This window comes from Anolis carolinensis, chromosome 3 (assembly GCF_035594765.1).
Source record: "Anolis carolinensis isolate JA03-04 chromosome 3, rAnoCar3.1.pri, whole genome shotgun sequence".
Classification (NCBI taxonomy): domain Eukaryota; kingdom Metazoa; phylum Chordata; class Lepidosauria; order Squamata; family Dactyloidae; genus Anolis; species Anolis carolinensis.
Genome location: NC_085843.1, coordinates 63,656,613 through 63,680,915, shown reverse-complemented (window position 1 = coordinate 63,680,915; position 24,303 = coordinate 63,656,613). Strand labels below are relative to the sequence as shown.

Sequence of the window (24,303 nt, the reverse complement as noted above, 5' to 3'; positions counted from 1 at the left end):
TCAGGCTGGAACAGAAGGATTGAAGGGTGGGGGCTAATCTAATCTCTTTTGGGAGGGTATTCCAGAGCAAGGGAGCTACCACAGAGAAGGCCCTCTCTCTCATCCCCACCAACCATGCTTGATACAGTGGTGGGACCAAGAGAACAGCCTCCCCTGTCGATATCAGAGCCCATGCCGGTTCATAGAAAGAGATGTGATCATGAAGATAGGTTGGACACGAAGCATATAAGACTTTATAGGTAATAACCTCCACTTTGAATTGAGCCTGCACCTTGAATTTTCTCCTTTTGTCTGCTGAATGCATTGAACTATTTCCAGTGGTTCCAGTATACAAGCAGATATCATACCATGGCTATTGTGCTTGATTATTTTTTCATAAAACATAGGATCACTCTGCTCAGATATATGTTGCTACTTGGATGCTTTACTGGTGCATCAACATGCAGTAAATCCATTCAAAAGTTAACCTACATTGAAGATAATTGCATTGAAATAAATGGTGCTTCATGTAATATTTTGAAAAGAGCTCCACAAGTGATGAGCAGGGTATCTGTTCTGAATACTTGGGGTGAAATTAATCACCTAATCAAAAGAAAGAAAGAAAGAAAGAAAGAAAGAAAGAAAGAAAGAAAGAAAGAAAGGAACATGCTATGTTATAAAATGCTATATGTCAATTCTTCCCTCCAAGATATTTGTCTGAATTCACAGTTGAATACCTTGATGTCACTCACTACAAATGGTATTTAGTCTTGTTAGTACCCCACATATTAACAAGACCCTGAATGCTTTATAACTTTCCTTCCCTATAACTCAGCAAAAGTGTGTGTGTATATTTACCATAGGTTAGAAATGGATATAAAAGTTGATGTCAAGAGTCAGATGCCAGCCAATTAGGTAAATTCAGTTTATTTAGCAATAACTCAAAAAGCTCAACAAAAGGTCCTGGGAGCTTGCAACACTTTAACTTCAGTGTGAGTAAACAGTCTGAAACAAAGAAACCCCAAAAACACAAACCGGAGTATAATCTGGATTATCCAGAGATATAATCTGGATTAAAACTAGGTTGCTTAAATTCAGCTCAAAATTGCAGCACAGGGTCAAAATAGCAAAACAAACACAGGACAAAGCGCCCCAAAGTTCAAAAATGTTCTGAAACCCAAAATATACGAAAAAGGTCCCAAAATTGAAAGGAAGCCCAAACCGGGCTAGAGTCAACCGTTGAAAGCAGTATAAACAAACCTTAAGCCGAAAAACGCTGAGACAAAAGCGAAGAGTCGGAAGCCGGGCCAGTGGTCAAAGAAATGGAACGTAGTCACAGTAGTCGTAAGCCGGTCCAGAGTCAGGGTCGGAGACAAAGCTAATGGTCAGCACAGGAAGCAGCCAAGGGGACGGGAATGAAGCCAAGCCAAATTCGGGAGCGAAGAGATACACCAGGTCATAGTCCAGTCCAGGGTCCAAGGAATGAAGTCGTCACACTAAGGTCCATGTCACGGGGTAACAGAAAGAGCCAAAACGACGAGGCGACCAGCAGCTAATGCAAAATAGTAATAACAATGCAGTCCAAAGAGAAAACCCACACAGTTCCAGCCTTCCGTCGTAGAATAACCCGGATCAAATTTACATCAGTTGCAAAGTCCCAAGCCAGTCTTCGGAGTCACGTACAGGAAACCCAATGGCGCCCAACAACACCTTGCCACACGCAAGGAACAATGGCCAAAAATCCCCAATTTATTTAGGTTTCCTTGGGCGTCCAAACAACCAACGCCTTAGGATTAGGTGTCCCAAGCTCCTCATCAGAGTCCGAGCTCCAAACAGCCAACGCCTTAGGATCAGGCGTCCCAAGTTCCTCATCAGAGCCAGAATCGCCCTGCCCATGCCCAACCCTGTCCACACCTGCGGAATTGCCCTCATTCCTCCAGGCAGACCATGTGGGGTCTGCTTCTGAAGAACCCCAAGCTTCTCCTGCATCCTCAGCATCCATGGGCCCAGTTTCCTCTCCAAGATCCTTCGGAGCCCGTACCCAGTCTATGCCAACTCCTTCCACCACCACCGGGTCCTCAACAGTCATTTCCACCTCAGGATCCCCTTCCAAATCCCCAAATGAATCCCCATCTGAGGATTCCTCAAGTATCTCCCTGACCCTTTTCCTGTGTAAGTGTTCCAACGAGCCCTCCTCGCGAGGAGTTTTCCTTCCCCTCCTGATCCTACCATTGTCACTAACAGCCTCGGAAGACTCATTCACAACAGTTGATTTCATATGCAGAACTCACCTGATATATTTATTGCCCTATCCCCATTCAGTAGTGTTCTCCAACCATACATATAGGTCATATATAGGTTGTCAAAGGAGAAAGTTTACTGCAGCAAGTGTAGTTCTTGATACTGGCCAATATCTATTGAAAACTTGGGGGTTACCTTCATTGTATAATCAGTATGTCAGTTACTCTAGTTAGGTCTTTAGAATCATATGTGGTCTGACATTTAATTTCTCAGTGATATTTTCTTGGAACCATGAAGGAATGTTTTATTGAGGTTCATGGAAATACAAATAATAGGATGGTCAAATTTCTCTATTTCTTAGTTTCACATCTGAAATGCTTACTGAAACCTTTCTCTTTCCTAAACAATTCAAGGAAGAGCTTGCCTGGATTTTGTGTGCTCTCTGTCTTTTCATAAATCTGAATCACTGTATTCTTTTGAACTTTTAATGGAAAACATCCATAAATTTTTTGTGTTCATATAATTTGTTATTATAAAACTCCTAAGTAATCTTTAAAAAGACAGAAAATATACTATATTCTTTTTTGTGTGCTGAAAATTGTTATAAACAATTGTTTCCATATTTCAGATCTGGTGCTTGGGCAATGAAACCAAATTTCATATAAACAAGACTGTAGATGCAGCAATTAGATCTGTGGTAATTGGTGGCCTGTTTCCAGGTATTCAATACAGAGTAGAAGTTGCAGCAAGTACCAGCGCTGGTATTGGAGTGAAAAGTGAACCACAACCCATAATCATTGGTAAGTAAAACACACATCTTGCTGTTGTGATTTGCACCTTTAGCATGGTATGATATCTTTCACACACTACATTAAAATACACTTTGTACATTATGCACTGAATTTCTGTTTCTTTTTAGAAAAAAGTCAAAATGATGAAAGTGAAATGGCTCTTATTTTCTTGAAACATATCAAAACATAAATTATTGTCTTAAAGTAATGCTGCATTATGAATTTATCACTTCAGCAGTTTGAGAGATTTATAAAATAGCTAAATGAAGTGTTGTTATCTTAAGATTGCTAGATTATTTCCTTATTTATGCTACTGATGCCCAAGGCCATGTTTAAAGTTGTCTGAGCATTTGAAGTTTAGTGTTTATCAGCTATTCTAAGCAGATGGTGCTTTCAGTCTTATGCAAAGCACAAAAGTCTTGAGTCAAAACAGAGAAAAGCTGGAAATGTCATTTCCTTCCTTTGAAATGTCTGTTTTTTATTAGTTTCTATACTGAATTAGTTTCATAACCTGAGGCAAGTCTAGAACCTTACTCTTCTGAAATACATCTCAAGCATAAATGGGTGGATTGACAGGAACAACGGAGCATAGAAATATCTGGTTCACTTCCATTAAACTATGTGTTAAATTGCTGTGGAAATATTTAGAAACTGTTTTAAATGAGGACCAGTCTGTTTTAAATGAGGACCAGAATAATCAAATGGCATGAGTATTCTAGGAAATAAAGGATGGAGTTTCACGTTTAATCTTTTCCTCATTTTGTATTGCATGTACTAACACATATGTACAGGTTAAACATCATTTATTCAAGATTTCAGTATCCAAAATACCCCCAAAATTGCTCACATTTTGAGGTAGTGACACCTTTGCTTTCTGATGGTTCAGTGTACAAAATTGTTTTTAAAATATTGTGTAAATTTACTATCAATACATTATGTTTATTGTGTTTGTTAGGTTTATTTATACCTTGCTTTTTCTCTCCACAAGGAGACTCAGGCCAGTTAAATGCATGTTGAAGCAAATTTAAGAAATTAGCTTAGTTGCGTGTTTAAGTCCTCACACCTCCTTCCAAAACCTGTGCTTTTCCGGAGGGGTGTCTAGATGCCCTCCTGGTTTCTTTTGGGAGTGCACCCAGACATTTTGAATCTCAAGCATTTTGGATAAGGAAACTCCATCTGTGCTCACATAAACAATTATCAGATCATAGGGAGCAAGACCATTTCCCTTAAAAAGAAACAGAGACAAGAAGATGTGAGGGAGATGAATAAAATTAAAATTACCAAGACAGAAGGCATCAGGTATCACTATATTCTTCCAGATGGAAAGTTTCAAAAAAGAAGCTGCTAAGTTAAAGCATGCTCTAAGACAGAGCATATCAATGATTTGTAATCAGGACAGAAACAGACCACGATTTCCAAAGTAGTTGGCCTTTTAAATGGAACGAGCAATGTAGAAGCGAAAAGCATTGGGGAGATACAGAGAGAGGGGGAGCGGAAAAGATATAACTTGATATTGGATGTCCTTCTGTTAATTCACTCAACAGCTATCCTATGTATTGAGCTGATCAGTAGTGTAATAATATGGGAGACAGCTGTAAACTTTCACAGGTGCAATTGAATGTGATCTGTCTAATTAATTCTGGTCCAGCAAATTAGTATTGTTCTTCATCGCTTTCCAATAGGAGGGGCATTATATTTCATTATACCTTTGTCTGCAGAAACAGTGGAGCATTGCAGGTTGCACAGCTCTTTTGTCTATAGTCTAATTAGCTGAACAGACAGGATTGTTATGGAAGCACCTGCAATATATAAAGCAGCACAATGATAGCTAGCCTGATATATATGTGTGTGTTCATATGCATGTGTATTCTGATTAAATATAATGAAATGAAATTAATGCCACCTTTCTCCAAATCTTAACACTTACATTAATTCTGTTGAACATCAGTGGGAAGTGTACATCCATATTCATTTATGTTCAGCTGCTGAAATCACAAAGCATATGTTATTCTCACATTTAAATGAATTATTACTTTTGCACATGTAATTGCAAGCCACTGAAGGGGAGAACAAGCTGCCAAGCTGCTAACTTAAAAGTACATTGACCTAATTTGGAAGCCAACCTTCCTGACGTAGAGCCTTCAGGGGACTTTGGAACCCTCTGAAAACTCCCTTGGAGGGGTCTTTTTGGCAGGGAGGACCCCTGTTCTACATTAAGTGAAAAGGGATTCTAACTTCATAGTAGATGCAGCTGGTGCAATATTAAGATGCAGGGTGCACAGGGAATAAAATGCCATTTCATCACCTGCCTAGCATGGATTCAGGCTAGAGGAATAAGAACAAGTAATGACAAATAAAGCTGATCTTACCTATAGCCACAGTCACAACTCAGAAAGCTATCAGGAGGAATGAAATGCATTCTAGTGAGTGGACACTGCAAATTATAGCAATGCCTTGGTTTATGCCATGTCATTCCCCTGGGTTTCAAGTATTTTCTTCTGTCACATACCATAAGCAGCAAGTGATTTTCTTGTATGAACAGAAAGGCCTCAGAAGCATTTTATAGATTTACACCAACAAAGTGCTATTTAATAGCTGATGACTTCCAGAGAATGCCGCAATTGTTGAATGAAACATTTTGCTCATTTTAGAATTTCAGTTCAGCTCTTCCAATGGTTTCTTAGCTGCCTATTCCACCAGAGTAATTATGTCTAGGCCAAACCTTAGATTCCATACCTTGGAAACCTCACAGAAGGGTAGAAGACTAAAACAGAAATATATTTACTTATACATGGTGTGTGAATGTCCTGACATTATAAGAGACATATAAACTTCATCATCAAACTAGTTAGTTTAGAAATTAGTACAATAACATTTTAAAAATTTGACCAAGAAATTTACAGTTAAACTCTAATTAAGCTCTATTTTTTACCGCTGTACGATTTACATGCTGAATTAGATAGGGAAATCAGTCTACTGATTTGATTGCCTTGGCTAATGGAAATAAGAAATGTTGAAGATGCACAACACTTCACATTTCTTATTTTGAAAATAGCACTTGGGCCTAAAAATAATATTTAGCAAACACTGCCCAAAATTTCTGCAGAGTCCTTTGCCTACTGCACTGTAAAATCATTTGGCATGATTTTTAAGTTATAATAAATTCCATAGATATGATTATTGTGTCTCCCACTGGTAAGGTCTCACCTACTTGAAATAGGCTTCTTTGAGACTGTATTGTTTCTTTCTCCCTGGACTATCATGCAAACTATAATATATGTTCCAACTCTCCCTTTTTCCATTATTTCTGGCAAATGCCCACATAATGGTCTTTAATGAGTTACTTGCCTTCTCATTTTTAAGAGTTTGCTCCCCTCATGAAGTCTTTACAGTGGAAATCTTCTATCACACCAGCAGCTTGTCGTTTGAAGTGAGTCCTTTTGCTTGGATATAAGACCACCCTGATATGAATACTAAAAGAGCAGTCACATAGCCATGTGCCATCTCAAGACATTTCTGGCTCTCCATCCCCCATTTTACTTTTTAAAAATTGACTCTCATTCTTTGCAAAATCTTCTTTCTTTTTTTTTTCTTTCCAAAAAGTAAGGTTGGAAACATTTTGGAGATAACATTCCATAAACTAGGATTATAGTCTAATTCACCATGCAACCTACATCCTGCTATTTCACACATGAAAGATGATAATAGGAAAAGCAAAGGCAGCCATAAAATCCATATCCTTATTGCAGCCAGCCAAGAATAGTACAAAATGTGTGCAAGTTGCCAATTCCCAATGTTCCTTTCGAGATGCTGATAACAGTACAAGATTTCCCCCCTCCCCATCTCTCTCTCTCTCTCTCTCTCTCTCTCTCTCTCTCGTTGTGTATAAATGTATCTTTTGTGAAGTCATAGGACGTGTATCAAATACCTAATCTAAAAAGCTGCTGGAAAAAAAATTACAACGTGTGGGGCCCAAAAATGACATTTACTGGTGATTAACTAGCTCAAAAAATTAGTCTGCTTTCCAGGATTTTTCTGTGAATGTAAACAGACCAGTAATCATTAAAATGCCTAATCCCAAAAACAAATTCTTTCTCATACAAATTAATCCTGCATTTTGGAGCAAGCTAGCAACTGCAAAGCTTTTTGAAATGATGCAATTTACAGTCCTTTGATGTGGAACGAGCTGTATTCCCACAATTTATTGAAATATAGTTGTCAAGACATCAGACTCTTGAAACCCTTTAGGTAATTCAGTATTGTATATTGAATAATTTGTATAATGATTAATTTACCCATGAAAATTTTGCTTCAATAAATTTGTCTTGTATTTCTGGTTATAGAGTGTGTATGAAAGTGATGACCATAGTTTTAAGCAGTTGAAATGTTACATCCAACAATCAAAAGTTCTTCTGTTGTTGGAGGATACATCACTATCTTGGTTTCCCATACTATTGCATCTGGTTCTAGTCTGCTTCTGGATGAAGTATGCATTTACTCAACTCTTGCCTCCCATCCACAAATTTAAAAGCTAGAAAAGAGCGTTGGGATCTAAGTTATTTCCAAAACAAGGTCATCCAAAAATGCCTTATGCTGCATATTATTTGTTTTGCGCATTAGGAGATCTATAACTTTCATATGATTCATATAATTTGCACTCTGGAGGCGTAATTTCTTTCTCAACTAGAATGAATTGCCTCTTTTCTGTATGCTTTATAGCAAGATGAAAGCTATAGAAGACGGCTCACATTAGTATTTCTTTTTTTAGTTCAGTAATGCTCTAATTAATTTTTCAATCAATAAAATAAAAATAATTCTAGCCATCTTACATTATATCATTAGAAATTTTAGCATATATTGGCTTGAATCCTACATCCCTTTGTTAAAGAGAGCGAATGGAAGTGCATCATTTCTGCCATGTCTTCTCCACACCCGTGCCCTCCTTGTCCATCATGTTCAACAACATTTTCAAGGATCTCCCAGTCCCCAGGAACCTCTTTCGGGTACATTGGAGGTTGTAAAAGGAAATGACACATTTAAAAGTCTTGTAAAATGTACTGTTACATTGACACAAGGAAATCTAGGAGTTTGCTGTGTTGAGAATGCAAGTTGAGTATCCTTTATCCAAAAATCAGAAATACTCTAAAATCCAATATTGTCCAAGTGGTGGCCAAGGTAATGATACCTTTTCTTTCTGATGGTTAAATGTACACAGACTTTGTTTCATGCACAAAATTATTAAAAAGATCACCTTTAGGCTATGTGTATAGGATGTATATGAAATACTAATGAATTTCATGTTTAGTCTTGAGTCTAATCTCCAAGGTATATAGAAATATTCCAAAATATGGGGGGGGGGGGAATCAGAACTATAGAATCCTCTGGTCCCAAGAATTTTGGATAAGGAATACTCAGCCTGTACTATAGAATAAACACTGCCATCAGAATAGTTGAGGAATCCCATTCCGTACAGTGTATCCACCTCATCACACAGGCCAATCTGCCTGTCGTAAGATGCTTCACCTTCATTTTCAGCACGGAGTCCTTCATATGACTCACAGGCACTTCCGGTCAGGCTCAGTGCTGAAAAGGAAGAGGAATCAGCACACGCACGCCATCACAGCAACACAGGAGCCTTCCTGTATTGCTTTGTCAGCAATGGGGGGAAGCCGACTGGTGACACTTCCCCAATAGGATGAGAGGCATGGTAAGGAGAGTGATGCAGGGTATGGAGTGTCAGGTTCTTCTCGCCTCCGCCCCAATGGTAGCCCATGGATTCACCCCAATGTGGGGCGAATCCGTGGGCTTTTATGATGACGTCTTATGTTTCATTCTGTACATATATGTCAAACGTAGTCACATTATTTTCTCTTCAGTATGAGCAGGGGACTGGAAGTATAGTTTTAAAATATGTTTCTGACCTAAGTGTTTGCTGAATAATACATTAAGCTCATTCATGCAAAAAAAAAAAAAGTCATGAAGCCTACTGTGGATGAAAACTGGATGTGCATATGTTATGTATATATACCCAGTACATAAAATCCAGAAGACTGTTAAGACATTGAATTATTGGATATCTCTATGTCTTTTCTTCATGCATTTTCTTTTCCTGGTCAATGAAACTATAGGCAAGAACTTTACCATCTCTTACCTACAATTTGCCAAAGGCTAATAAAAAATTTTGAGCACTTGATAATTTCTACCAATTGCCATACTTAGAATCTTCAAAAGAATTATCTTCTGGCATTTCTAATACTCTTTGATATTATCTTTTTTAAAAAAAAAAATCTACCCAGGAGGTCGTAATGAAGTTGTTATCACAGAAAACAACAACAGCATAACTGAACAAATCACAGATGTTGTCAAGCAACCTGCCTTTATAGCTGGAATTGGTGGCGCATGTTGGGTAATACTCATGGGTTTCAGCATCTGGCTGTATTGGCGCAGAAAGAAAAGGAAGGGGCTCAGCAATTATGCAGGTAAGAATAGAAAATATTCCGTAATTGTTTGATGTTCAACAAAAACATTGCTAGTTCAAGGCATATGGTATGCTTGCTCAGTTTGGTGCAAAAGAACAGGGAAATGAAGAGCTTTGGGCCATTGCTCTGCAATACATTTCATCATTGCTACAGGGGCATTATTTAATGTTTTCATAATCAGAACATCTGATACGAAATACCTAAGAATTTTAGATTTTACTTTACCTTGAGTTTATTTTGTTGAAGGCAAAATATCAATATTGCAGAGGGCCCTGATACCAATATTACACTTGCAAAAGAGAACAAGGAAGTGTGCTACTAATTGGGAGTTTTAAAAGCTAAATTAACTGAAGACTAAAGTTTAATTTGAACAAATGGATTTTAAGGTACTTACGACTGACCTTTTTCCATTGGTTTTCATCAGGCAGTCATGACTAAATGTAGCTTACATGAGAAAAAATATTTTAATGCCTGGAAGTAAATGTAATTAGTCACTTACACCAAGATGATTTTAGACAATAAAAAGAGTGGGGGGGGGGGGGGGGATGATGAAAATTTAGCTCTTGGGAATCATATTCCCAAATAGTAGAGTTTATTCAAGAAAACAGTAGTCGTTCTTTTACTTACAATTTCATTCACATTGTATGATCACATTTTGATCCAAAGTTATGTTTGGGGATAAACCCATCTATTCATTTCTTTTAAACATAATAATTGTAATTTTGGTGAGACTTCCAAATTAGCTGCATGATGCATTTTCTGGTTCTTGATAGAATCAAAAAGGACAATGGAACCTCTGAACCCTTTGGTTTTTTAATTTGTTCCATTATTTTTGATCACAAAAAAATTGTGTGCCCATGTAGCCTGTACAGGATAGATGAATATAGGCAAGGGGCATAATATGAACCAATAGTGAGCAGCAAAGGAATTCTGCTCACGTGTTGAGGATTTCGTAATCAAGAAGAATGCTGAGGAAAACTAATATGTGCCTAGGAAATGTATGTCTTGTTTAGTGACTATTTAAATTACACCCCTTGTTTAAACAGTAACCACACTTTGTAGTTGGGTTTTAATCAACATAAAAGCAAACAAATCCTATTATGTAGTCTGATAGGGAGGCAAAACTTATAAGACCATGCATCACACAGCAATTGAATAAGAATATTAACACTGATTTGTTAGTTTCTATAGAATGTGGCCATCAGTTTTGGAACCATATTATTTCTAAAGAAGACATCTCTGATGATCTAAGAAACCTTTATCTTTTAAGCAGAATTTCATTTGACTATATAAATCACAAATCTGACTTTAGATTCCTGTTATTTCTTAGTAATTCTGTACCGTGAACCTAAATATCTATGGTTGTAAAGCTACATTATTCATAGACTGTACTGCTTCACATATTTTCTCCCTTTTCTGTTGGGTATATACTAACGGTAGTTTTTATTTTCTCTGACTTTTTTAAACAAATAATCAAACTTTTTTTAGAAGCTAAGATATGGCAAGGCCACTGACATCGAAAGTTGTCATGCTTGTCACCATTTTATTGTATGCCTTCATAATGAAAACTTTCAGGGTTTAGGAGTTTCAGTCCATAATGTTAGGCTTTCATAAACATCAGATGTGCTAAACATGTTTAGTCTTTTTCATGCTAATGAAATGATTCATATCATAAACTGATTGGTCTTGGTGTTATGATAGACAGCATGTTTTGGGAAATGGTCTTGAATCGTCTAACAATGTGCAATTTTAACAAATATGTAAGTATGTGTACAATTTATGTATTGAAATGTGTAGAAGATATAGTTCTTAGCTGCCAATCTTATATAATTGGTCAGCAGCAAATATTATGAAAAAAATCAATTTTAAATCACCCAGATACTTACGTATATGGAATTTACATTCATGACATTTTAAGACATTTGGCTGACTTGAAAAATGTTGCATTTGCTTGAAAGTGGGACGTTCATAAGAAGTTACATTTCAGAGCTGATCATACCATCTAAGGGGGGAAATTGCATGTCATTGTTACTAGCTACTGATAAAAATAATTGTCAATGGTTTCCATTCAACTCATTCAATCCTTTATTCCTCATGGGCTGTTGGCTGACTCGTGCTTAAAGCTCAGTTGCTAGAATGCTCACATGTTTAATCAACATGCATAAGTCAGTTTTGAAGGACTCTCACCCCCTTTAACTGACACTTCTTAGCAAGGTTTGTAACTCATAATGTATTTACTTTTCTTGTTTTGCAGTTCAGTCCTTCACCTTCACCCCAGCAGGTACTGTCCATTAGTCTGTCTCTTACCCCAACAACATGAAAATTAAGTATATAGTGGTTAAATCCTGCCCAATCATTCAGATTACACAAAGCCTACAGGCAAGAAGAAGCACTCTGTGCATCAGTTTTTTATTCATGTTAGTTTTTGACAAGTTTTTGGGCATTAATTTATGCATAATAATTATTTCACAGTAAGCCATAATGAAAATGGACATATAATATATATAAGGATCTCAAAGATCAATAAAAAACCCATTTTGCTTCTTTTTGTGGATTCTGTTTGGTCTTAAATATATGCAAGACATAGTCTGTTCCCATATTTTCCCAGCACAAATTGAGTATGTAACACATACATGTAACAACTGATTCTGTTGCATCAAATCCACAGAAATATAGTGTTTCAGTAAACAAAAATATTTGCAAAACAAGAACTGAAAATTGCTTCCTGCATATAGTTTCTATAGCAGATCTAACATACGGTACACAATTAAAGCAAAGGGTAATTAAGTTGTGTGAAGAAGAAACGAACTGTGGCTGAAGTGGCAGATTGTAAACAGAACTCACATATGTGAGGACAAAGAAAGCAATAGATAAGAGTTAACAGACACAGTCAAGACATTTTTTTTGTTTTACCCATCTTTTGCCTGTTCCTTCTTCACTTTGAGCAAGCAAAACCACAAAGTGGCCCTTTATCATCCATTTTAATGCTTAGTCTCTAAATCAGGGTATCGATACTAAATATTTATTTACGTCTGGTATTTCCAATTCAAAAGTACCATGCAAGAAAACTTACAATCAGGCCTGTAGCGAGGGGGGGGGGGGTTAGGGGTTTAACCCCCCCCCCCCGAAATTTTTCAGATTATAAAAAAAACCTGGTTTACTCATGAATTTTAACTGGTTAACCAAATCCCCATGCTAAGTCTATGAGACACAAAACATTAAGAGTCCCTCCAGGCACTATTTCAAGCAGATATTGACAGGTTTGTAGCGGTGAGGGGTGTGTGCTAGGGGTTAAACCCCCCCCCCCCCCCCGAAATTTTCAAAACCCCTCCCGAATTTTTTTTCTGGCTACGGCCCTGCTTACAATACCTTTAACGTTTTTCATTCAGTAACAAAGCTAAGAAAGCAAGATGAGCAGTCAAATTAAAAACTTTAAAACATGAAAGTAAAAACCATCGGGAATAAATCAGTCATCATCATCAAGATTAAAACAGAAGGGAGTGGGAAACTGCACATAATCTGTGAATTGAGACCTTGAGACCTTCATATAGGAAGATGTGGATAGAGATGGGCCAAAAGTGTCCTGGTTTCCTATGCCATTTAATGCTTTAACTACAGTAGCCAACATTTTCAATTATGCCCAGGAGAAAACCCACGTTTGTCAATGCACAACATCATTACATAATTCCATGGGGAAGTCCCATCAATAGCTTTGCTGCAGAATTCTGAATGAACGGAAGCTTCTATAAGTTATCTAAAGGTTGAACCATATTGGTTGCATTGTGGCAACTGAAATTAGATATAATGAAGACATATACTACTGTGACCAGATTCTGTTCAGAGGAACAGATGCAGCTAAAGCACCCATCTCAGATGACCAAATTTACTCCAGGTTACAGCTGCCACCTAATCATCCAGATATGAAACCAAGCCCATTCCCAAACCGTGAACTCATTTCTTCAAGGATGGTGTTACCCTATCCAAATTTTGAAGTTGCATTCCATCTACTCCCTGATGAGGAACATCTCTGTCTTGCCCAGATTAGACGACTATTTTTTAGCTCTCACCCTGCCCCATTAATGCCTCCATGTAGGTCTTACATATCATGGGAAACAAGATCAACCATGCAGATATGACCATGTCACTGAGCACACACATAATTAATAAGTATCAACATCATCTTATGGAACCAAGCTTCGAAGGAGCACCACAACTAATACAAAATGATGCTTCCAAATTGCATGTGTCAAGTTGTAGGAAGGGAGGCAATCTAACTTAAACCTTCTTCTGTCCTTAGTGCTGCCACCAAATGGGTGTCTGTATTGTCTGGTGTCTCTACTAATTTTTTTGTTATTTATTTACTTACTTTATTTCTACCCCACCTTTCTCACCCTGGAGGGGAATCAAGGTGGCTTACAAAATTCGGCAAAAATTCAATACCATGCAGACACAGAAAAAAACACATTCATCAAAGTATAAAACAGTCTAAACATATGAACAATTAAAATATGCATCAATAAAACAGATTAAAAACCATATAAAATGCTGAGTCATGATGTCATACTTATCCTTAAGTGTTTTCCAAAATCCATAGTCCATTATTTAAGTTGTTAAAGTCTCATTCCGTAGTTCCCTATTCACCAAACACCTGTGTAAAAAGCCAGGTCTTATTTTTTTTCTAAAAACCAGGAGGGATGTGGTCTACCTGATGTCACTAGGGAGGCAGTTCCACAGCTGAGGGGCCATCACTGAGAAGGTCCTGTCTCTCATTCCCAACAACTGCAATTATGAAGAGATTGGGATTGAGAGCAGGGCCTCCCCAGCCAATCTCAAAGCTCTTGTAGGCTCATAGAGCGAGATGTATTCAGACAGGCAAGTTGGACCAGAACCATTTAGGGCTTTATAGGCCAAAGCCAACACATTGAATCTGGCCCAGTAGCAAATTAGCAGCCAGTAAAGCTGATACAACATGGGGGTTGTACGCTCCCTGTATGCTGCTCCAGTTAGAAACCTAGCTGCCACCCATTGGACTACTTGAAACTTCTGGGCATTCTTCAAAAGCAACCCCATGTAGAGTGTGTTGCAGTAGTCTATTTGAGAGGTAACAAGAGCATAGACCACCGTGGCCAAGTACGGCTCCCCAAGGTGCAGCAAAAACTGGCACACAAGTTTTAATTGTGAAAGCTCACCTGGCAACTGCTGAAACCTGAGATTCCACGCTCAGCGATGAATCTGGGATCACTCCCAAGCTGCGAACCTGCATCTTCAGGAGGAGTGTAACCCTGTCCAACACAGGCTGTAACCCTATGCTGTGTTCAGCTTTATGACTGACCAAGAGTATCTCCGTTTTGTCTGAATTCACTTTCAATTTGTTCACCCTCATCCAGACCATCACTGCTGCCAAGCACTGGTTCAGGACCTGAACAGCCTCCTTAGCAATAGATGGAAAGGAGTGATAGAGTTGGACATCATCTGCATACAGATGACATCAAACTTCAAAACTCCAGATAATCTCTGCAAGTCAATGCTTGGGGGGACAAGTAGGTGTCCACCAACAACAGCTTCTGAGAATGACCCTCCAGGAAGGAACGGAGCCACTGCAAAACAGTGCCTCCAAGCCCCATTCCCATGAGGTGTCTCAGAAGGATACCATGGTCTATGGTATCAAAGGACGCTGAGAGGTCCAGGAGAACCAACAGGGACACACTTTCCCTGTCTAGTTCCCTACGCATATCACCCACTAATGAGACCAAGTCTGTTTCAGTTCCATGTAACGGCCTAAACCCAGACTGCAAATAAGTTTCTCTCAAGAACACCTGGAGTTGCGAGGCCATCAAATGTTCCAAGACTTTGCCCAAATAGAGGAGATTGGAAACTGGCTGAAAGTTGTTCAATTGAGTGGGGTCCAGCGATGGCTTTTTCACCAGTGGTTTGATGACGGCCTCCTTTAGGCTCACTGAAATCTTGCCTTTTCATAAGGAGGCATTAACCACTACCTTCACCAATTCTCCCAAACCCCCTCTAGCTTTCTTTATCAACCAGGATGGACAGGGGCCCAGGATGGTCACCCTTGACTTTCCAATGATCTTGTCCATGTCCTCAGACTGTAAAAATTGAAATGAATCCATTAAAATCGGACAATCAGGTGTTCAAGCTACATCTTCAGAGTCTGCTGTTAACATGGCGTCCAGGTCGGAATGGATCAGAGCAACTTTGTCCGCAAAGAACCAAGCAAATGTTTCACAGTGAGCTGTCAAATGGTCAGGGATCTCATCTTGTGAGGTGGGATTTAATCAACCTCTGACTGTTCGAAACAGCTCAATTGGATAGTCCTTGCAGACGCAATGTTGGCCGCAAAGAGATTTTTTTAATGCAGCGTTGATTGCCGCGGTGTATGCCCTTAGATAGACACACAGTTCGTTCTGACCCATTGCGCCCTAGATGCCACACGCACTTTAGTTCCCTCTTCTTTCACTTCATTGTTACCAGCTCCTCGTTGAACCAAGGAGATGGTTTAGCTCTACTATTCGATAGGGGACATTCTGGAGAAATCATATCTTCATAGGCTGAAATAGCCTTTCAGCCTATGAAGCCCTCTCTTGGCAGTGATCTAGCACTCAAATGTGCAATAAAGTAATAAGTCCTCAAAGAACGTCCTTCCAAAGGAAACATTTTTCACTTAAATATGTAGTAGACAACAGAATAAACTATAATTAACTATAAGAACAAATAAAAATATGCAAAAAAATACACACATCTAAACGGTCAATCTGCATCTATAAAACAGATTCTTGCCTTCTTAGAACATCTACCACAGACCTATCTTCTTTCTGATTTCAGTTCTAATTCTCAAACTCCTTCTCTTAGTTCCAAAATCTCATTTCTTCCACTCCACAAACCCAGCTTTCCAATGTGAGGATTTTTAATATTTCTCCCATTCTTTTTATCACACTCACACCCACATATTCACACTATTTTCTATCCCTCTGAACCTTTGCATGCCAAACTATGCCTTTTTTTAACAGGAGGTGAGCTAGAAGTCATTTCTGGATGCTGTTTGGGACCCAAAAGTGTGGATGAGGCAGATATACTAAAATCAGCAGAAGTTTTCTGGGACATGATTGTCAATTTGTTGGCCACTAGGGCACCAGTGGTTATACTGATGGCCTTAGCAATTAGCCCCCTTTGGAGCCAGTTAGAAAAATGAAGATTACAGTCTTGTGTAGGTTCTATTTCTTGAGAATTGTTAAAAACCGAGGCTGAATTTTTCACCTATTTGATTCTGAAGTGCCTCTTTTAAATGCTAGAATCCTTGACTGGCCTGTTACCTCTCTGGCAAACACATTTCCCTTAAAGGCTAAATTCACAGGCATAACATCTAAGCTCCCTAGTCTAAACAGCTGCTAAGACCAGAAAGAAAACATTTTCTATCCCAATACAAATGACTGAATGCTTTGTTTGTTCATAGAGACACAATACCCCATCCAGTTCCTGTCATTTAATATCTATTTGCCTAGTTTAATAATGGGAATTCTGTGTGCAATGGCAGGACTCCCATGTTATAGATTAATTCTGCCAATACTTGTTGTGATAATATATGATTACTTCAGCACATGCAGGATTGATGCAAACTGTCAAGCACACTATATCATTGAAGAATGTCAACAGCATACTTGCAAACATTAAAGTTGTTCACAAATAGGCAGAACCATTAGGGTGCAAAAGCACCCCTTTTTTGACAAATGTAAATGAAAACTTGCAGGAATGCCCATGCCACGTAAATTACTACCTTTCACCTCACTCAGTCGCATGAATTACTCAAGTTGACAACCTTCAAATCTTTTTTTAGAAACTGCCCCAGATTTTAGCCTAAGTTCATCTAAAGGGGGGGGGGGGGGGTCATGCAAAATGAGTGCTTCTTCTAACTCTGCCATGGTCACTCGCCTGATCTGCTGTGTGCAAACGTCACTTTTCACACCACCATCTAGTATTAGCTTTCCTCTTCCTCCCTCTTCCCTAAAGATTCCTTTCAATTCTTCCCTTCAGCACCATTACTGCTTTTCCAGGCTTTATTCAATGAATGTAAGCATCCGTTTACCTTCCATGTTCATGCTGTTGTTCTCATGGCCTCTCAGGGAGCCCCACCTCTCTGGTTTCTCTGCCAGCTAATTCCCTCTGCACCTGGCTTTGAGAACTCTCCCGCTTTCAGTTGCCTCTTTTCCAGGCTCAGTTGGAGGCCAAAATTGCCTGCTGAGAGAGGCAGCTGGCAGGATGTGGCGCTGGCTAACAGGATAAGCTTAACTTGGGTCCTTGTGGTTCCTCACAACTAGGTATGAAAACATAGATCTGTCTTTGCCAGGGACTCTTGGCATGTTTGCTGTGAAGGTGGGGAGAGTGACAGCCTGGAAAGATACTAGGAAGCAAAATATGACATGGTGTAAACTGAAGGAACATTAAAATGCTCATCTCCTACAGAATTAGAAAACCCACCATTGTGTCAGTTCTGTTCATTGATAGTGACATAAGAGAGACCTGAATCTAATGTCGTTCAAAAGCACATAGACAAGTGCAAAATTCATGGAGACTGTCTGAGGAATGGTAAGTGAGACTTTGCAAGAATGTTCTGTTTTCAAAGGAATAAAGCTCAAAAGTCTATGCAAGCTTCAAACAGGCTTTCAGCAGTCAATAATGTTATAAGGGAGAAATTCTGTGGTAGAACTCTTGATAGTATCTTCAATATGATGACCTAAACTTAAGTAGCGTAATCTTTGGCATCTTTCTAACAAGGTTGTGTTCAGGTTCATACATTTAGCCAGGGTTGGTGCTGGAAGACAGTAATGTATAAATATTCCGTATTATGAGCAGGCCTTTGACATGTGTACTTAGTCACGCAGAGGCTCAATTAACCATTTTCTCCCTCTCTCCTGCCCCCATTTTTAAGCATGCCAGTATCAAAGAAGCCAGGATTAAGTATGATACATGTGCAGAAAGTCTTGTTCTCACTAAATCAATAGCACCAATTTTTTCATACTTCAGTTGTTAGTGGGCTTGGGGCCATACCTGCAAGCAAATACACACATATGTCATCCACATTCACCAATGAACACAATCTTTCTGCAGTCATCTTCCTATAATATTAGCAGCTGAGAAGCAGCCAGGGAACATCTGACTTTATACCATGCCTTTTTATTTGTAGACCCCCCACAAGTTGTCTTACCATAAAAGAGTATAAAACAATACATAATGATGCAATGGAGGAGGGAAGCTTTGGTCATTTAGAAAGATATGATACTGGTCAACAATTTTTGGGAATGTTTTGTTACCTCCACAGTTTTGGGTGAACCAAGTAGATTTTAACACGCTGAACACAACTATGTATTTATTATGTCTGTAGCACATACAGTTTTTCAGAAAAAAGTGATACATCCTAAGCATTGCTATATGGGTTGCTGTGAATTGTCATTGCTATATCTCTATAATGGCATACATTAGGAAAGTAATGGTGCAATCAGAAAAAAACTAAAAATATTTTGCTGCAGATTTTCATTTGTTATCACTATCCAATGCTTTGCGGATGAGAGTCAAACAATAGTCACCCAACATAGATGGATTCTACTTGCCCTGATCCCATTTTTCTATCTTGGCAATGTCCTGATGAAATCTTTCACTATGTTTGTCACTCAAACCACCCAGACTGTCTGGAAAGAAGTCCAAGTGGGAATGAAGAAAATGTATCTTCAGTGACATGTTACGCTTCATTGATTTGTATTCCTGAAGCAGACTTTCAACCTGTTGGACATAATCTGGTGCTTTATAGCTGCCTAGAAAGTTACAAATAACATTATTGAAGGCTGTCTACACAACATGTTCTGCACCCTGTTGAAGACCATCAAAGTGGCTATCTTTCATCCCATCTCAAATTTGTGGGCCAATGAAAACACCTTCTTCTATCTTCACATCACTCTCGCAAATAAATTAAGGCTTAACTTTGCTTGTTCATTGTCTTAATAAAGTTTTACAGTAGCCCGAGTTTGATCTTCTTTGGATCAACCAGTGTGACAGTCTTTTTCCATGTAACCAATTTATTGCGGGGAGGCCAACCTTTTCTTATATAATGCAAATCTCTTGCTCAACTGTCACACTTACAAAGGAAACAGCAATACTTCATGTAACCAAGCTGCAGACCGAGAAGAACTACCTTAAGATCACCACACAAATTCCAGTTGTGCTTCGAGTATTGAAGACGGTTCAGCAGAAGTTGCATGTTTTCATATGATTCTTATGTCCAATAAGTAAAGGAAAGGTAAACGTTTTCTTCTGACATTAAGTCTAGTTGTGTCCAACTCTGAGGGTTGGTGCTCATCTCCATTTCTAAGCCGAAGAGCTTGCGTTTTCCATAGACACCTCCAAGATCATGTTGCCGGCATGACTATATGGAGTATTGTTACCTTCCCACCTGAGTGGTACTTATTGATCTACTCACATTTGGATGTTTTCGCACTGCTAGATTGGCAGAAGCTGAGGCTAGCAGCAGGAGCTCACTTCGCTTCCTGGATTCGAACCTTTGACCTTTTGCTGCAAGTTTGGAAACTTAGCGGTTTAATCCGCTGCACCATCAGGGGCTTCCCAATAGATATAGAAGGGTAGATATTGCCACTATGCAGCAAAACAGCCTTCAAGCTTAAAAATCTGTCAGAGGTACTTTGTGTTTTGCCTGCATAGCAGGGGGCTGGACTAGGTGACCTGTATGGTCTCTTCCAACTCTGTTATTCTATAATTCTATGAATGATGAGTCAATAAACAATCACCATTCTGTTGAGTCATGGTTGCATCTCAGAGCACAAAACAATCAGTTGATGTCACAACAAAAGGTCAGACTGTAAGCTTGGCTAAAATAGTTTGTCAAATCTTAATCACGGTGGAGAAATATTGAGATTTTCATACCGGATGACAAAAGATTCCATCCTTGCAGCCTTGATCCAAGCAGCTCTGCCTGATTCTTTGATAAACCAAAATCTCTGACCAGATCATTCAGCTCTGTCTGAGATATCACTGGATGTTGATGGCACAAAGTCAGGATCAGCACCAGCATCCATCTGCATTTGATCAACATCCTCGCCTACTTCCTCATCCTCTAGTGTCCGTGCCTCTAGCAGATACGAGCAAGTCTTTCTTCTTGTGGTATTTTATCAGATGGAGTCTCTGTTATATCTTCTATAAGGTTGGTTATGACTGTGACAATGTTGAAGTTATTTATGTGATCAGCATTAAAAAAATCTATTTGGTACACAAAAAATTGTAAAGAAAACAAAATACCTGTTTTGCAGTGATACCTAGGGCTCACTCAGCAAATAGGAACATTTAAGGAGTAGAAGGGAGCAGTAGAGAGGTGACAGAAGTACAAAAACAGTAAGTTCCAAATTTAAATCTATTCTTCATAGAGAAAGATGAGAACAGTCCAAGGGGCAAGAGCTAGACAGAAGAGGTAATAAGTCATTGCAGTGGGATATTTGAAAAATCTGTGCATATATTTGTCCAAGAGCTTAAAATATTTCTTTGTTCAGCTCCTATAATTCCCAGTAACCTTGTTCTATAGCTAAGGAAGTTGTCGTCCAAAAATACTGTCTTAACGGTGTATGACTAACATTAAGTCTAATCATATATTTTAACAATTGATCTACTACTGCCACATTGGTATATTGGATAGCACACCCTAACAATATACATATACATCTATAACTAGACCATCCAAATCACATAATATAATAGTCTAAATTCTGTTGGTAGTTCCAACTAGAGCAGAACTATAATTTATGTAAGTGCTGACCCAGTGTTGAACTATGGATTCAGTGGATCTACTCTAATATTGACTGTGAATAGACTTGAGGCATATGTCAGATGCAGTTAATTTCACTCTTTCATAGATGATCAAATAATGAGAAACCATCAGAGATGCATGTATTTGTGACCCAGCTATGTAATAACAGCTACATATTTCTGTGGCATCGTGCTAGAGATATATTGTATGCTTTGAGCTTACCTGATGTGTTGCCTAAATTATTTAATTTATATGCTACATTGAATATAATGTTGCAAGCAAGAAAAAATCAAATATTATAAATAAGCAATATACAATACAAAATTTCTTCATTGTAAAGACAAAATTTTCCATAGCTGTGAATAAGTCAAAGATCCTTATGAACTATTTTAGCAGTTTATAAGTTATCGAGGCATACCTATGATCACTATGTGATTAATACATATTGCTTCTAATAATCAGTTACTTCATTTCAGTGTGTTTACAGCCCTTTATTGATTCTTATAGTTACTTAGAATTGTTGATTGACTGGAATCTAAAATATGTGGTTTTTTAAGACAGTACATCTGACCCTAGCTTGCCAAATTCAGCATTTCATTCACTGTAGTAGATACCAAAACATTAAATAGCAAAGTGGTCAGGATTTCTCAGTGTCATCACCCACCAAAACATTAGATAGTAGATGAGGATTTTTTTGGTCATATTTATAAACCAGCTACATGGTCAGAGATTTTCAGTGCCATCACCCACCATCATTGTATGGATATAATATCCTAAGTTTAGAATTCAAAAAGCTAATGAACTTGAGTCATTTAAGAGGGAAAAAACAATCAGTTATTTAAATAGTTGTTGAGAAGGTTCCTAAATATCAGCAAAGTAAATGTCCTATATATCATTGCTGTTGATTTTACATGCATTTAGCTCTTCTTAATTTGACACTTCATAGTGCACAGCTTTCTCATGTATGTCTCCATTTGTAACGTCATCTGCAAATACCACCCCAGCACTCACAGAAATTCAATTTCAATTCATGGTGATATTAAACTAAACACTAACTTCCTGTTTTTCATGTCCAGCTTCCAAATCCCCCAGGTGCAAACATACACCTCATGCTTAAGTGTGACCCAAAGAAAGGTGAGCTGTCAGAAAGCTTCTAGACAGATTTCCCAGTTTCAGACTCCATAAGAATGATTGAATAGAAGTCATGTTTTAAGATAGATATTCTGTGCTATATATTTCATTTAGCCATTTAAATCTGTATATGGAAACAGAAACTATATGCATCTTTCATATAGTCTCAGTGTCTGAAGTATAGTTATATTTGTGTAAATGGAGATTTGACTTCAGATGTGTTTGCTATCAACCTGGCTAGAAAAAATGTATAGTTTTGCTTCCAAATAGTGAATGTTAGCACCCTGAAGAGTGTAAAGTTTTTGTCGAACTGAATAAACACAAATTAAAAATGGTTAGCTAAACTTTGACCACACAAAGCCCTAGCAGTAGTAGATGATTATAAATAATTTGACAGAAATCATCCAAATGCAGGCACAAGATTTGATAGAATTTTTATATGCTGATTATCTGTTTTGAGTTAATGCTTATTAAAAGGGGATTAATCTGTATTCATATTTGAGGAACAGCTTATCAGAAAAGGGAGAGGGACTTGACTGGCAACATTAAAGTTTTCATTTGTAGAAGGAAAATGTGGCCTACTAGAGATAGCCACACAGAAGGCTTTCTTGCTGCAAAATGTCAGCTGTTTATTTCTATTTTTTTTAGTTCTTGCCAGCATGACGATTATGTTTAACCTTGTGATACAGTATGTATAAATAGTTTAGTATGATAATATATATTTGAATACTATTTTTATAAGATTTTCCTTCAATTTCTGAGTTTGCATTCTGTACCTTGTTTCTGTAGTTTTTGCATTACAGGTTAACGGGGATTCTATTAAAAAAATCCATCCTGCACACTCAGTAAATCCCTATGTATTATCATATTTTAAGAAGTAGTTTTCTCCTTTACATTCTGATTGCTTTTTGACATCACTTTATGAACATTCGTAAGATCCCTGAGTACTGAAATGAGCTTTTTCACATGTTCTTTGTGAAAATAGATATAGAAAAAACACAGATGGAATGTAGATAGGGAGGACATCTTCCCCCTTCTTTTTGGTCTTTAAGATGTCTTGGCATTTTTAAAATTCTGAAATTAAATTCAGGGATTTAGATCCTGAATTAAATCTGCTGCAATGATTATTTTCTTTTGCAAGCATGTCTGTATACACTGCAGTCTACTGTATTCAAATATGTTTCTTTAAACTTTTCTAAGCTTGTTTTGGCAGTTCCAGAAATCACACAGCATGCATGAAATCTGATATCAACAATGAATAGCTTAGCAGCATAATAACTATTTAGAGGACAACTGTCATTGCCTTCTTCTGAAACTGAGAGAATGTGACTTGTGTAAGCTCACTTACTGGGATTTGAACCCTGCTCTCCCAGTGTCCTAGTCCAACACTGATCACTACAGATACAGATGCTATTCAACTTTATTTAGCTGTTAGGTCAGAGTGTGCTTTTGTTGAGCACAACCTGGTCTGGTGTCTGGATGTCTTGGTGGCCTACGTGAAATCTAATCAGCTAAGCCTGATTCACTAAAAGACCAAACACTCCCATACAAATATCAACACTTTGGGGAGAGGAACTGCTTATTGTAGTAAATGATTGTACTAATATAAAGAGTTCCTTTTGATCACTGCCTGGTGTCTACTTCCTGATTTCAACATAAAATCAATACATTTTACATGGTTACTGATTTTTCACTAATTATTAATTTTATCTCATGTTCATGATTTTAACTTTTTGTGTGTTCCATGGGTTTATTGTATTATTCTATTGTTTCAGCTACATTGTTGTTTCTTCTCCCCTTAGTTTTTACACAGATGTTCTTAATATAACATCCAGGATTTCAAACATGGATCTTTTCACAGATA

At 38.0% G+C, this 24,303-nt stretch overlaps 1 protein-coding gene across 14 annotated transcripts in view; it reads left to right on the top strand.

Moving 5' to 3' along the window:
- robo2 (roundabout guidance receptor 2) overlaps nt 1-24,303 on the top strand; it is a 1,412,536-nt gene that overhangs the window by 1,324,759 nt on the left and 63,474 nt on the right. For 8 of the 14 annotated variants that reach the window (XM_062977146.1, XM_062977144.1, XM_062977145.1 and 5 more), the window contains 2 exons: nt 2,849-3,020; nt 9,308-9,490. In XM_062977146.1, coding sequence (XP_062833216.1) covers nt 2,849-3,020; nt 9,308-9,490 — 355 coding nt within the window. Of the gene's footprint in view, nt 1-2,848; nt 3,021-9,307; nt 9,491-11,744; nt 11,772-24,303 lie in introns of all 14 variants that reach the window. The other 6 variants (XM_062977135.1, XM_062977143.1, XM_062977133.1 and 3 more) reach the window with 1 other exon arrangement.